We start from the raw sequence: 13,070 nt of genomic DNA, 5'->3' as shown, positions 1-13,070 counted from the left end.
AACGTCAGGAGGATGACGAGACGCGCTGATCCCCTACACGAGAAACAAACAAACAAGCAAACAAAAAAAAAAAATCAATGGAGAAGGAAGAGACCGCGTCAGCCTCTTGGATCAACTTGAGAAATGTCAGCGGTCGTAAATATATCTGTAGCGGGGCAGTGTCGGAGTCATGGGCTTGTTTCGCGGAAGCGCGCGGTGTTGGAAAGTCCGTGGCTGTGTTCAAATTACCACGGAGAGACCGCAAAAGCAGATTGCTGAAGGAAAGACCGCAAAAAAAGAAACATACGTGGTCTGAGACCCAGTCGTTCCTGCTGCGGTCGGAAGGGTTGTGGCTGCTGTTGCTGTTGCTGCTGTCGTGGTAACATCGAGACCTGTAGGTAGAAGCCAGGTAGGTTCCCATTTGAATCGCAACGTGCGGAATTGCCGTTGCATCACGGAAACAGTTACGTAACTCAGCCGGTTCAATATCAATTAAAAGTTGAAAGAGTTGCAACTGTGCGTCAGGGGGACGGCTGCAATGATGCCGAACGTACCGCTGATTCTCAGCATCTCGGAGAGGTAAGGGCTCGGGTTGCTGACGTCGCCCTTTCGAACGGCGTAACTCACGACGGCCTCTACCTGGTCACCCGTCACGCTGAAACAGAAATCGGCAGAGTGAAAACGCAGTCCTGTCAGGACAAAACACCGACTTCATCTGATCAAAATGTAGCCCAGATGTTCCTGGTGTGCTAAAAGCACGTTGTGTACGGAAGGCATAATTTTTGCCACTTCGCATTTAGCTTGCCACCGGGAGAACGTGACTTACGTGAAATTTGCCCGTGGAAAGACGACGGGAGTTGCTGGTTGACTGTTCAGCATTCTGTTCATCTGGGGTTTGAACATCCAACGAGAGAGAAAACGAGATGACGGGTTAGGCAAGAATCGGCCTTAGAAGCCTACGAGAGCTACGCAAACGCGTGAAAAGTGCTGCCTTGCGATATCCAGGGAATCGCAAAAGTATAGCTGCTGCTACATTCGCTGTAGCGCCAAGACGGAGTGTGAACATGTGCGCGGCTCCTATGTCCTCTGCGATGACTGGCGACCTCACCAGAGTATTGATGGTGTCCTGGATCTGGCTGTAAGTGGCATTCATGATCTGATCATTCGGAGAGATGGTGACGTTCCCCATCGAGAAGGTAAAGTTGAGCACAAAGGAGCTGTTGGACACCTCTAGAAGAACAGCGGAAATACAATGTTGAGCCTTGCTTTACGCTACTTGAAGCAGTACAGGTGGAACACCTGTTCTGGGTGCAAGGTGCACGGCTAACACCGTACTTTCAGGAGCTGTGCTAGGAGGAAGAGAGAGGGAGAGCCCGGCATCGTTAATGCGTTTCCATAACGTTCAGTTAATCAGATTCCGGTGAGCACTGAAACACGCTGACTCCCAGGCCTGAGACTTGTGCAAAAAAATAGCAATAGCATAAAACTGCTTTCCTGCCACACGTACACGTTTTGCAGACGGCCGCCAAGGAAAAGGCGAAATCGGGGACATGAGGAGTGGCGTACAGTGTTGGCAAACTCACCTTTATAAGTGTAACTCTGGAGCCTCTGCGAGCTGTTCGAGGCCGTGAGTCGCGAGTCCAAGAAAGTGTTTGTTGCATTCAGCACGCCACTCTCATTGAGCAATGGATTTGCATTTTCAAACGTCAGGAGGATGACGAGACGCGCTGATCCCCTACACGAGAAACAAACAAACAAGCAAACAAAAAAAAAAAATCAATGGAGAAGGAAGAGACCGCGTCAGCCTCTTGGATCAACTTGAGAAATGTCAGCGGTCGTAAATATATCTGTAGCGGGGCAGTGTCGGAGTCATGGGCTTGTTTCGCGGAAGCGCGCGGTGTTGGAAAGTCCGTGGCTGTGTTCAAATTACCACGGAGAGACCGCAAAAGCAGATTGCTGAAGGAAAGACCGCAAAAAAAGAAACATACGTGGTCTGAGACCCAGTCGTTCCTGCTGCGGTCGGAAGGGTTGTGGCTGCTGTTGCTGTTGCTGCTGTCGTGGTAACATCGAGACCTGTAGGTAGAAGCCAGGTAGGTTCCCATTTGAATCGCAACGTGCGGAATTGCCGTTGCATCACGGAAACAGTTACGTAACTCAGCCGGTTCAATATCAATTAAAAGTTGAAAGAGTTGCAACTGTGCGTCAGGGGGACGGCTGCAATGATGCCGAACGTACCGCTGATTCTCAGCATCTCGGAGAGGTAAGGGCTCGGGTTGCTGACGTCGCCCTTTCGAACGGCGTAACTCACGACGGCCTCTACCTGGTCACCCGTCACGCTGAAACAGAAATCGGCAGAGTGAAAACGCAGTCCTGTCAGGACAAAACACCGACTTCATCTGATCAAAATGTAGCCCAGATGTTCCTGGTGTGCTAAAAGCACGTTGTGTACGGAAGGCATAATTTTTGCCACTTCGCATTTAGCTTGCCACCGGGAGAACGTGACTTACGTGAAATTTGCCCGTGGAAAGACGACGGGAGTTGCTGGTTGACTGTTCAGCATTCTGTTCATCTGGGGTTTGAACATCCAACGAGAGAGGAAAACGAGATGACGGGTTAGGCAAGAATCGGCCTTAGAAGCCTACGAGAGCTACGCAAACGCGTGAAAAGTGCTGCCTTGCGATATCCAGGGAATCGCAAAAGTATAGCTGCTGCTACATTCGCTGTAGCGCCAAGACGGAGTGTGAACATGTGCGCGGCTCCTATGTCCTCTGCGATGACTGGCGACCTCACCAGAGTATTGATGGTGTCCTGGATCTGGCTGTAAGTGGCATTCATGATCTGATCATTCGGAGAGATGGTGACGTTCCCCATCGAGAAGGTAAAGTTGAGCACAAAGGAGCTGTTGGACACCTCTAGAAGAACAGCGGAAATACAATGTTGAGCCTTGCTTTACGCTACTTGAAGCAGTACAGGTGGAACACCTGTTCTGGGTGCAAGGTGCACGGCTAACACCGTACTTTCAGGAGCTGTGCTAGGAGGAAGAGAGAGGGAGAGCCCGGCATCGTTAATGCGTTTCCATAACGTTCAGTTAATCAGATTCCGGTGAGCACTGAAACACGCTGACTCCCAGGCCTGAGACTTGTGCAAAAAAATAGCAATAGCATAAAACTGCTTTCCTGCCACACGTACACGTTTTGCAGACGGCCGCCAAGGAAAAGGCGAAATCGGGGACATGAGGAGTGGCGTACAGTGTTGGCAAACTCACCTTTATAAGTGTAACTCTGGAGCCTCTGCGAGCTGTTCGAGGCCGTGAGTCGCGAGTCCAAGAAAGTGTTTGTTGCGTTCAGCACGCCACTCTCATTGAGCAATGGATTTGCATTTTCAAACGTCAGGAGGATGACGAGACGCGCTGATCCCCTACACGAGAAACAAACAAACAAGCAAACAAAAAAAAAAATCAATGGAGAAGGAAGAGACCGCGTCAGCCTCTTGGATCACCTTGAGAAATGTCAGCGGTCGTAAATATATCTGTAGCGGGGCAGTGTCGGAGTCATGGGATTATTTTCCTGAAATGCTTGGCATTAGTGGTTCCACTTTGTTCGCAATTGCACGATAGAATTAGAAACTAAGCAGTTAATGGAAAGAATGCAAAAGGAATTCTTACTGGGTTTGAGATCTTGTGGAGGATGCTGTTTCTGGGGCAAGAGTAGCTGTTAACATATTTGTCGTCTGCACTGCATCTGATGGCAGTTTTGTCACTATATATGTGGATGCAGCACTTGTAAATCCAGAGAAACTTGTGGCTACAGAATTTGCACCTGCTGCTGCATTTGTCAGAGCAGTTAAGGCAGTTATGGTTTCCTGGGCCATGGAAACTGTTGTTGGTGTAACTGTAGTGGTCGGAGTTGTTGTCAATGCTGGAAGCATTGCTGATGATGCAGTTGTAGGTGATGTTGCAGTAGTGATCAGAGTGCTGCTGGTTTCAGTTTTAGATGACGTGGCAGTGGTCGGAGGAGTACTGTTTTCAGTCGGAATGGTTGTGGTTTCAATTGACTTAGGAGTTTTAATCATTTCAGTAGAAGTTGACGTCGTGGTAGTGGTCGGAGTGGTTGTGGTTTCGGTTGTCCTTGTCGTTGTAGTCATTTCTGTAGTACCTGATATAAATGTTGTGATCAGAGTGGTTATGGTTTCAAATGCCTTTGGAGTTGTAGTCGTTTCAGTAGAAGTTGACGTCACGGTGGTGGTCGGAGTGGTTGTGCTTTCAGTTGTCGTGGGTGTTGTAGTCGTTGCAGTAGTAGTTAATGTCGCGGAAGTGGTTAATGCCGCGACAGTGGTCGGCGTGGTGGTGGTTTCGGTTGTCGTGGGAGTTGTAGTCGTTGCAGTAGTAGTTAATGTCGCGGAAGTGGTTAATGCCGCGACAGTGGTCGGCGTGGTGGTGGTTTCGGTTGTCGTGGGAGTTGTAGTCATTGCAGTAGTAGTTGATGTCGCGGAAGTGGTTAATGCCACGGCAGTGGTCGGCGCAGTGGTGGTGTCGGTTGTCGTGGGAGTTGTCGTTTCAGTAGTAGTTGATGTCGCGGTAGTGGTCGGCGTGGTTATGCTTTCGGTTGTCGTGGGAGTTGTTGTCGTTGCAGTAGTAGTTGATGCCGCGGCAGTGGTCGGCGCAGTGGTGGTTCCGGTTGTCGTGGGAGTTGACGTTGTTGCAGTAGAAGCTGAGGCCATGGAAATGGTCATTGTGGTGGTGGTTTCTGTCGTCGTTGGAGTTGTCGTCGTTGCAGTAGTAGTTGACGTTGCAGTTGTGGTCGGCGTGGTGGTGCTATCGGTTCTCGTGGGAGATGTAGTCGTTGCAGTAGTCGTTGATGTCGCGGGTACTGGTCGGCGTGGTTGTGCTATCGGTTGTCGAGGGAGTTGTAGTCGTTGCAGTAGTAGTTAATGTCGCGGAAGTGGTTAATGCCGCGACAGTGGTCGGCGTGGTGGTGGTTTCGGTTGTCGTGGGAGTTGTAGTCATTGCAGTAATAGTTGATGTCGCGGAACTGGTCGGCGTGTTGGTTTCGGTTGTCATGGGAGTTGTAGTCGTTTCAGTAGTAGTTGACGTCGCAGTAGTAGTTGACGTCGCGGCAGTGGTCGGCGTGGTTATGCTTTCGGTAGTCATTTCAGTAGCAATTGACGTCGCGGCAGTGGTCGGCGTGGTTGTGGTTTCGGTTGTCATGGGAGTTGTAGTCGTTTCAGTAGTAGTTGACGTCGCAGTAGTAGTTGACGCCGCGGCAGTGGTCGGCGTGGTGGTGGTTTCGGTAGTCATTTCAGTAGTAATTGACGTCGCGGCAGTGGTCGGCGTGGTGGTGGTATCGGTTGTCGTGGGAGTTGTTGTCGTTTCAGGAGTAGTTGACACCACGCTAGTGGTCGGCGTGGTTCTGCTTTCATTTGTCGTGGGAGTTGTAGTCATTGCAGTAGTAGATGACGCCACGGTAGTGGTCGGCGTGGTGGTTGTTTTGCTTGTCGTGGGAGTTGTAGTCGTTGCAGTAGTAGTTGATGCCGCGGCAGTGCTTGACGCCGCGGAAGTGGTCTGCGTGGTGGTTGTTTCGGTTGTCGTGGGAGTTGTTGTCGTTGCAGTAGTAGTTGATGCCGCGGCAGTGGTCGGCGCGGTGGTGGTTCCGGTTGTCGTGGGAGTTGACGTTGTTGCAGAAGAAGCTGAGGCCACGGAAATGGTCGTTGTGGTGGTGGTTTCTGTCGTCGTTGGAGTTGTCGTCGTTGCAGTAGTAGTTGACGTTGCAGTTGTGGTCGGCGTGGTGGTGCTATCGGTTGTCGTGGGAGATGTAGTCGTTGCAGTAGTCGTTGATGTCGCGGTACTGGTCGGCGTGGTTGTGCTATCGGTTGTCGAGGGAGTTGGAGTCATTGCAGTAGTACTTGACATCGTGGAAGTGCTTGACGCCGCGGCAGTGGTCGGCGTGGTTGTGCTATCGGTTGTTTTGAGAGTTGTCGTTTCAGTTGTAGCTGACGGCGCGGTAGTGGTCGGCATGGTTATGCTTTCGGTTGTCGTGGGAGTTGTTGTCGTTGCAGTAGTAGTTGATGCTGCGGCAGTGGTCGGCGCGGTGGTGGTTCCGGTTGTCGTGGGAGTTGACGTTGTTGCAGAAGAAGCTGAGGCCACGGAAATGGTCGTTGTGGTGGTGGTTTCTGTCGTCGTTGGAGTTGTCGTCGTTGCAGTAGTCGTTGATGTCGCGGTACTGGTCGGCGTGGTGGTGCTATCGGTTGTCGTGGGAGAGGTAGTCGTTGCAGTAGTCGTTGATGTCGCGGCAGTGGTCGGCGTGGTTGTGCTATCGGTTGTTTTGAGAGTTGTCGTTTCAGTTGTAGCTGACGGCGCGGTAGTGGTCGGCATGGTTATGCTTTCGGTTGTCGAGGGAGTTGTTTTCTTTGCTGTAGCTGTTGACATCGCGGCAGTGGTCGGCGTGGTGGTGGTTTTCGGTTGTCGAGGGAGGTGTAGTCGTTGCAGTAGTAGTTGATGTCGCGGCAGTGGTCGGCGTGGTAGTGCTTTCGGTTGTCGTGGGAGTTGTAGTCGTTGCAGTAATGGTTGACGGCGCGGAAGTGGTCGGCGTGGTGGTGGTTTCGGTTGTCGTTTGAGATGTAGTCGTTGCAGTAGTAGTTGACGTCGGGGTAGTGGGTGACGCCGCGGCAGTGGTCGGCTTGGTGGTGGTGTCGGTTGTCGTGGGTGTTGTAGTCGTTGCAGTAATAGTTGACGTCACGGTAGTGGGTGACACCGCGGCAGTGAACGGCGTGGTGATGGTTTCGGTAGTCATTTCAGTAGTAGTTGACGTCGCTGTAGTGGTCGGTGGTGGTGGTGGTTTCGGTTGTTTTGGGAATTATTGTCGTTGCAGTAGTAGTTGACGTCGCGGTAGTGGGTGACGCCGCGGCAGTGGTCGGCGTGGTGGTGGTTTTGCTTGTCGTGGAAGTTGTAGTCGTTGCAGTAGTAGTTGACGTTGCGGTAGTGGTTGACACCGCGGCAGTGGTCGGCGTGGTGGTGGTGCCGGTTGTCGTGGGAGTTGTAGTCGTTTCAGTAGTAGTTGATGTCGCGGTAGTGGCCGGCGTGGTTCTGCTTTCGGTTGTCATGGGAGTAGAAGTCGTTGCAGTAGTAGTTGCCGTCGCGGTAGTGGGTGACACCACGGCTGTGGTCGGCGTGGTGGTGGTTTTGCTTGTCGTGGAAGGTGTAGTCGTTGCAGTAGTAGTTGATGTCGCGGTAGTGGTCGGTGTGGTGGTGGTTTCGGTTGTCGTGGGATTTATTGTCGTTTCAGTAGTAGTTGACGCCGCGGCAGTGGTCGGCGTGGTGGTGGTTTCGGTTGTCGTGGCAGTTGTAGTCGTTTCAGGAGTAGTTGACGCCACGCTAGTGGTCGGCGTGGTTCTGCTTTCGGTTGTCGTGGGAGTTGTAGTCATTGCAGTTGTAGTTGACGTCGCGGTAGTGGTCGGCGTGGTGGTGGTTTCGGTTGTCGTGGCAGTTGTAGTCGTTTCAGGAGTAGTTGACGCCACGCTAGTGGTCGGCGTGGTTCTGCTTTCGGTTGTCGTGGGAGTTGGAGTCATTGCAGTAATGGTTGACGTCGCGGAAGTGGGTGACGCCGCGGTAGTGGTTGGCGTGGTGGTGGTTTCGGTTGTCGTGAGAGTTGTAGTCGTTGCAGTAGTGGTTGACATTGCGGTAGTGGTCGGGGTGGTGGTGGTTTTGCTTGACGTGGGAATTGTAGTCGTTTCAGTAGTAGTTGACGTCGCGGAAGTGCTTGACGCCGCGGCAGTGGTCTGCGTATTGGTTGTTTCGGTTGTCATGGGAGTTGTCGTCGTTGCAGTAGTAGTTGACGTTGCAGTTGTGGTCGGCAAGGTGGTGCTATCGGTTGTTGTGGGAGTTGTAGTCGTTTCAGTAGTAGTTGACGGCGTGGTACTGGTCGGCATGGTTATGCTTTTGGTTGTCGTGGGAGTTGTAGTCATTGCATTAGCTGTTGACATCGCGGCAGTGGTCGGCGTGGTTATGCTTTCGGTTGTCGTGGGAGTTGTCATTTCAGTAGTGGTTGACGTCACGGTAGTGGTCGGGGTGGTGGTGGTTTTGCTTGACGTGGGAGTTGTAGTCGTTGCAGTAGTAGTTGACGTCGCAGAAGTGGTTGATGCCGCGGCAGTGGTCGGAGCGGTTCTACTTTCGGTTGTCGAGGGAGTTGTAGTCGTTTCAGTAGTAGTTGATGTCGCGCTACTGGTCGGTGTGGTTGTGCTTTCAATTGTTGTGGGAGTTGTCGTCGTTGCAGTAGTAGTTGACGTTGCAGCTGTGGTCGGCGTGGTGGTGCTATCGGTTGTCGTGGGAGATGTAGTGATTGCAGTAGTCGTTGATGTCGCGGTACTGGTCGGCGTGGTTGTGCTATCGGTTGTCGTGGGAGATATAGTCGTTGCAGTAGTCATTGATGTCGCGGGACTGTTCGGCGTGGTTGTGCTTTCAGTTGTTGTGGGAGTTCTCGTCGTTGCAGTAGTAGTTGACGTTGCAGTTGTGGTTGGCATGGTGGTGCTATCGGTTGTTGTGGGAGTTGTAGTCGTTTCAGTAGTAGTTGACGGCACGGTAGTGGGTGATGCCGCGGCAGTGGTCGGCATGGTGGAGGTTTCGGTTATCGTGAGAGTTGTACTCGTTGCAGTAGTAGCTGAGGCCACAGTAGTGGTCATCATGGTGGTGGTTTTAGTCGTCGTGGGAGTTGTCGTCATTGCAGTAGTAGTTGACGTTGCAGTTGTGGTCGGCGTGGTGGTGCTATCTGTTGTCGTGGGAGATGTAGTCGTTGCAGTAGTCGTTGATGTCGCGGTACTGGTCGGCATGATTGTGCTTTCAATTGTTGTGGGAGTTGTAGTCGTTGCAGTAGCTGTTGACATCGCGGCAGTGGTCGGCGTGGTTGTGGTTTCGGTTGTCGAGGGAGGTGTAGTCGTTTCAGTAGTAGTTGATGTCGCGGTAGTGGTCGGAATGGTTATGATTTCGGTTGTTGTGGGAGTTGTTGTCGGTGCTGTAGCTGTTGACATCGCGGCAGTGGTCAGCGTGGTTATGCTTTCGGTTGTCGTGGGAGTTATAGTCGTTGCAGTAGTAGTTGACGCTGCGGTAGTGGTCGGCGTGGTGGTGGTTTTGCTTGACGTGGGAGTTGTAGTCATTGCAGTAGTAGTTGACGTTGCGGTAGTGGTTGACACCGCGGCAGTGGTCGGCGTGGTGGTGGTGCCGGTTGTCGTGGGAGTTGTAGTCGTTTCAGTAGTAGTTGATGTCGCGGTAGTGGCCGGCGTGGTTCTGCTTTCGGTTGTCGTGGGAGTTGCAGTCATTGCAGTTGTAGTTGACGTCGCAGTAGTGGGTGACACCGCGGCTGTGGACGGTGTGGTGGTGGTTTCGGTAGTCATTTCAGTAGTAGTTGACGTCGCGGTAGTGGTCGGCGTGGTGGTGGTCGGTGTGGTGGTGGTTTTGCTTGTCGTGGAAGTTGTAGTCGTTTGCAGTAGTAGTTGATGTCGCGGTAGTGGTCGGCATGGTGGTGGTTTCGGTTGTCGTGGCAGCTGTAGCCGTTTCAGGAGTAGTTGACGCCACGCTAGTGGTCGGCGTGGTTCTGCTTTCGGTTGTCGTGGGAGTTGTAGTCATTGCAGTTGTAGTTGACGTCGCGGTAGTGGTCGGTGTGGTGGTGGTTTCGGTTGTCGTGGGATTTATTGTCGTTTCAGTAGTAGTTGACGCCGTGGCAGTGGTCGGCGTGGTGGTGGTTTCGGTTGTCGTGGCAGTTGTAGTCGTTTCAGGAGTAGTTGACGTCGGGGTAGTGGGTGACGCCGCGGCAGTGGTCGGCTTGGTGGTGGTGTCGGTTGTCGTGGGTGTTGTAGTCGTTGCAGTAATAGTTGACGTCACGGTAGTGGGTGACACCGCGGCAGTGAACGGCGTGGTGATGGTTTCGGTAGTCATTTCAGTAGTAGTTGACGTCGCTGTAGTGGTCGGTGTGGTGGTGGTTTCGGTTGTTTTGGGAATTATTGTCGTTGCAGTAGTAGTTGACGTCGCGGTAGTGGGTGACGCCGCGGCAGTGGTCGGCGTGGTGGTGGTTTTGCTTGTCGTGGAAGTTGTAGTCGTTGCAGTAGTAGTTGACGTTGCGGTAGTGGTTGACACCGCGGCAGTGGTCGGCGTGGTGGTGGTGCCGGTTGTCGTGGGAGTTGTAGTCGTTTCAGTAGTAGTTGATGTCGCGGTAGTGGCCGGCGTGGTTCTGCTTTCGGTTGTCATGGGAGTAGAAGTCGTTGCAGTAGTAGTTGCCGTCGCGGTAGTGGGTGACACCACGGCTGTGGACGGCGTGGTGGTGGTTTCGGTAGTCATTTCAGTAGTAGTTGATGTCGCGGTAGTAGTTGACGCTGCCGTAGTGGTCGGCGTGGTGGTGGTTTTGCTTGTCGTGGAAGGTGTAGTCGTTGCAGTAGTAGTTGATGTCGCGGTAGTGGTCGGTGTGGTGGTGGTTTCGGTTGTCGTGGGATTTATTGTCGTTTCAGTAGTAGTTGACATCGTGGCAGTGGTCGGCGTGGTTATGCTTTCGGTTGTCGTGGGAGTTGTCATTTCAGTAGTGGTTGACGTCGCGGTAGTGGTCGGGGTGGTGGTGGTTTTGCTTGACGTGGGAGTTGTAGTCGTTGCAGTAGTAGTTGATGTCGCAGTAGTGGGTGACACCGCGGCTGTGGACGGTGTGGTGGTGGTTTCGGTAGTCATTTCAGTAGTAGTTGACGTCGCGGTAGTGGTCGGCGTGGTGGTGGTCGGTGTGGTGGTGGTTTTGCTTGTCGTGGAAGTTGTAGTCGTTGCAGTAGTAGTTGATGTCGCGGTAGTAATTGACGCCACGGCAGTGGTCGGCGTCGCGGTAGTGGTCGGCATGGTGGTGGTTTCGGTTGTCGTGGCAGCTGTAGTCGTTTCAGGAGTAGTTGACGCCACGCTAGTGGTCGGCGTGGTTCTGCTTTCGGTTGTCGTGGGAGTTGTAGTCATTGCAGTTGTAGTTGACGTCGCGGTAGTGGTCGGTGTGGTGGTGGTTTCGGTTGTCGTGGGATTTATTGTCGTTTCAGTAGTAGTTGACGCCGTGGCAGTGGTCGGCGTGGTGGTGGTTTCGGTTGTCGTGGCAGTTGTAGTCGTTTCAGGAGTAGTTGACACCACGCTAGTGGTCGGCGTGGTTCTGCTTTCGGTTGTCGTGGGAGTTGGAGTCATTGCAGTAATGGTTGACGTCGCGGAAGTGGGTGACGCCGCGGTAGTGGTTGGCGTGGTGGTGGTTTCGGTTGTCGTGGGAGTTGTAGTCGTTGCAGTAGTGGTGACATTGCGGTAGTGGTCGGGGTGGTGGTGGTTTTGCTTGACGTGGGAATTGTAGTCGTTTCAGTAGTAGTTGACGTCGCGGAAGTGCTTGATGCCGCGGCAGTGGTCTGCGTATTGGTTGTTTCGGTTGTCATGGGAGTTGTCGTTGCAGTAGTAGTTGACGTTGCAGTTGTGGTCGGCAAGGTGGTGCTATCGGTTGTTGTGGGAGTTGTAGTCGTTGCAGTAGTAGTTGACGGCGCGGTAGTGGTCGGCATGGTTATGCTTTTGGTTGTCGTGGGAGTTGTAGTCATTGCATTAGCTGTTGACATCGCGGCAGTGGTCGGCGTGGTTATGCTTTCGGTTGTCGTGGGAGTTGTCATTTCAGTAGTGGTTGACGTCGCGGTAGTGGTCGGGGTGGTGGTGGTTTTGCTTGACGTGGGAGTTGTAGTCGTTGCAGTAGTAGTTGACGTTGCAGTTGTGGTCGGCAAGGTGGTGCTATCGGTTGTTGTGGGAGTTGTAGTCGTTTCAGTAGTAGTTGACGGCGCGGGTAGTGGTCGGCATGGTTATGCTTTTGGTTGTCGTGGGAGTTGTAGTCATTGCATTAGCTGTTGACATCGCGGCAGTGGTCGGCGTGGTTATGCTTTCGGTTGTCGTGGGAGTTGTCATTTCAGTAGTGGTTGACGTCGCGGTAGTGGTCGGGGTGGTGGTGGTTTTGGTTGTCGTGGGAGTTGTAGTCGTTGCAGTTGTAGTTGACGTCGCGGTAGTGGGTGACACCGCGGCTGTGGACGGTGTGGTGGTGGTTTCGGTAGTCATTTCAGTAGTAGTTGACGTCGCGGTAGTGGTCGGCGTGGTGGTGGTCGGTGTGGTGGTGGTTTTGCTTGTCGTGGAAGTTGTAGTCGTTGCAGTAGTAGTTGATGTCGCGGTAGTGGTCGGTGTGGTGGTGGTTTCGGTTGTCGTGGGAGTTGTAGTCGTTTCAGTAGTAGTTGATGTCGCGGTAGTAATTGACGCCACGGCAGTGGTCGGCGTCGCGGGTAGTGGTTGGCATGGTGGTGGTTTCGGTTGTCGTGGCAGCTGTAGTCGTTTCAGGAGTAGTTGACGCCACGCTAGTGGTCGGCGTGGTTCTGCTTTCGGTTGTCGTGGGAGTTGTAGTCATTGCAGTTGTAGTTGACGTCGCGGTAGTGGTCGGTGTGGTGGTGGTTTCGGTTGTCGTGGGATTTATTGTCGTTTCAGTAGTAGTTGACGCCGTGGCAGTGGTCGGCGTGGTGGTGGTTTCGGTTGTCGTGGCAATTGTAGTCGTTTCAGGAGTAGTTGACGCCACGCTAGTGGTCGGCGTGGTTCTGCTTTCGGTTGTCGTGGGAGTTGGAGTCATTGCAGTAATGGTTGACGTCGCGGAAGTGGGTGACGCCGCGGTAGTGGTTGGCGTGGTGGTGGTTTCGGTTGTCGTGAGAGTTGTAGTCGTTGCAGTAGTGGTTGACATTGCGGGTAGTGGTCGGGGTGGTGGTGGTTTTGCTTGACGTGGGAATTGTAGTCGTTTCAGTAGTAGTTGACGTCGCGGAAGTGCTTGATGCCGCGGCAGTGGTCTGCGTATTGGTTGTTTTCGGTTGTCATGGGAGTTGTCGTTGCAGTAGTAGTTGACGTTGCAGTTGTGGTCGGCAAGGTGGTGCTATCGGTTGTTGTGGGAGGTGTAGTCGTTTCAGTAGTAGTTGACGGCGCGGTAGTGGTCGGCATGGTTATGCTTTTGGTGTTGTGGGAGTTGTAGTCATTGCATTAGCTGTTGACATCGCGGCAGTGGTCGGCGTGGTTATGCTTTCGGTTGTCGTGGGAGTTG

The 13,070-nt window shown here is 52.9% G+C and overlaps 2 protein-coding genes across 2 annotated transcripts; both read right to left on the bottom strand.

The window, feature by feature from the left end:
* Positions 1-2,152: 2,152 nt before the first annotated feature.
* Positions 2,153-6,767, bottom strand: LOC114912430 (cell wall protein DAN4-like). The gene is made up of 6 exons (XM_029259255.1): positions 6,714-6,767; positions 6,104-6,215; positions 5,423-5,539; positions 3,644-4,847; positions 3,367-3,396; positions 2,153-2,174 (listed from the first exon to the last, which is right to left on the bottom strand). Exons 1-6 carry the CDS (start codon positions 6,765-6,767, stop codon positions 2,153-2,155), a joined length of 1,539 nt encoding a protein of 512 aa, XP_029115088.1.
* Positions 6,768-8,284: 1,517 nt separating this feature from the next.
* LOC114912429 (salivary glue protein Sgs-3-like) lies at positions 8,285-12,572 on the bottom strand (the record flags this gene model as incomplete). Its single annotated transcript, XM_029259254.1, has 3 exons — positions 8,285-8,356; positions 11,936-12,201; positions 12,365-12,572. Coding segments are annotated over 3 exons (546 nt in total), but the record flags the coding sequence as incomplete, so codon positions are not given.
* Positions 12,573-13,070: the final 498 nt, after the last annotated feature.

This window comes from Scleropages formosus, chromosome 16, assembly GCF_900964775.1.
Source record: "Scleropages formosus chromosome 16, fSclFor1.1, whole genome shotgun sequence".
Taxonomy (NCBI): Eukaryota; Metazoa; Chordata; class Actinopteri; order Osteoglossiformes; family Osteoglossidae; genus Scleropages; species Scleropages formosus.
This window is presented reverse-complemented; position numbering and strand designations above follow the sequence as displayed.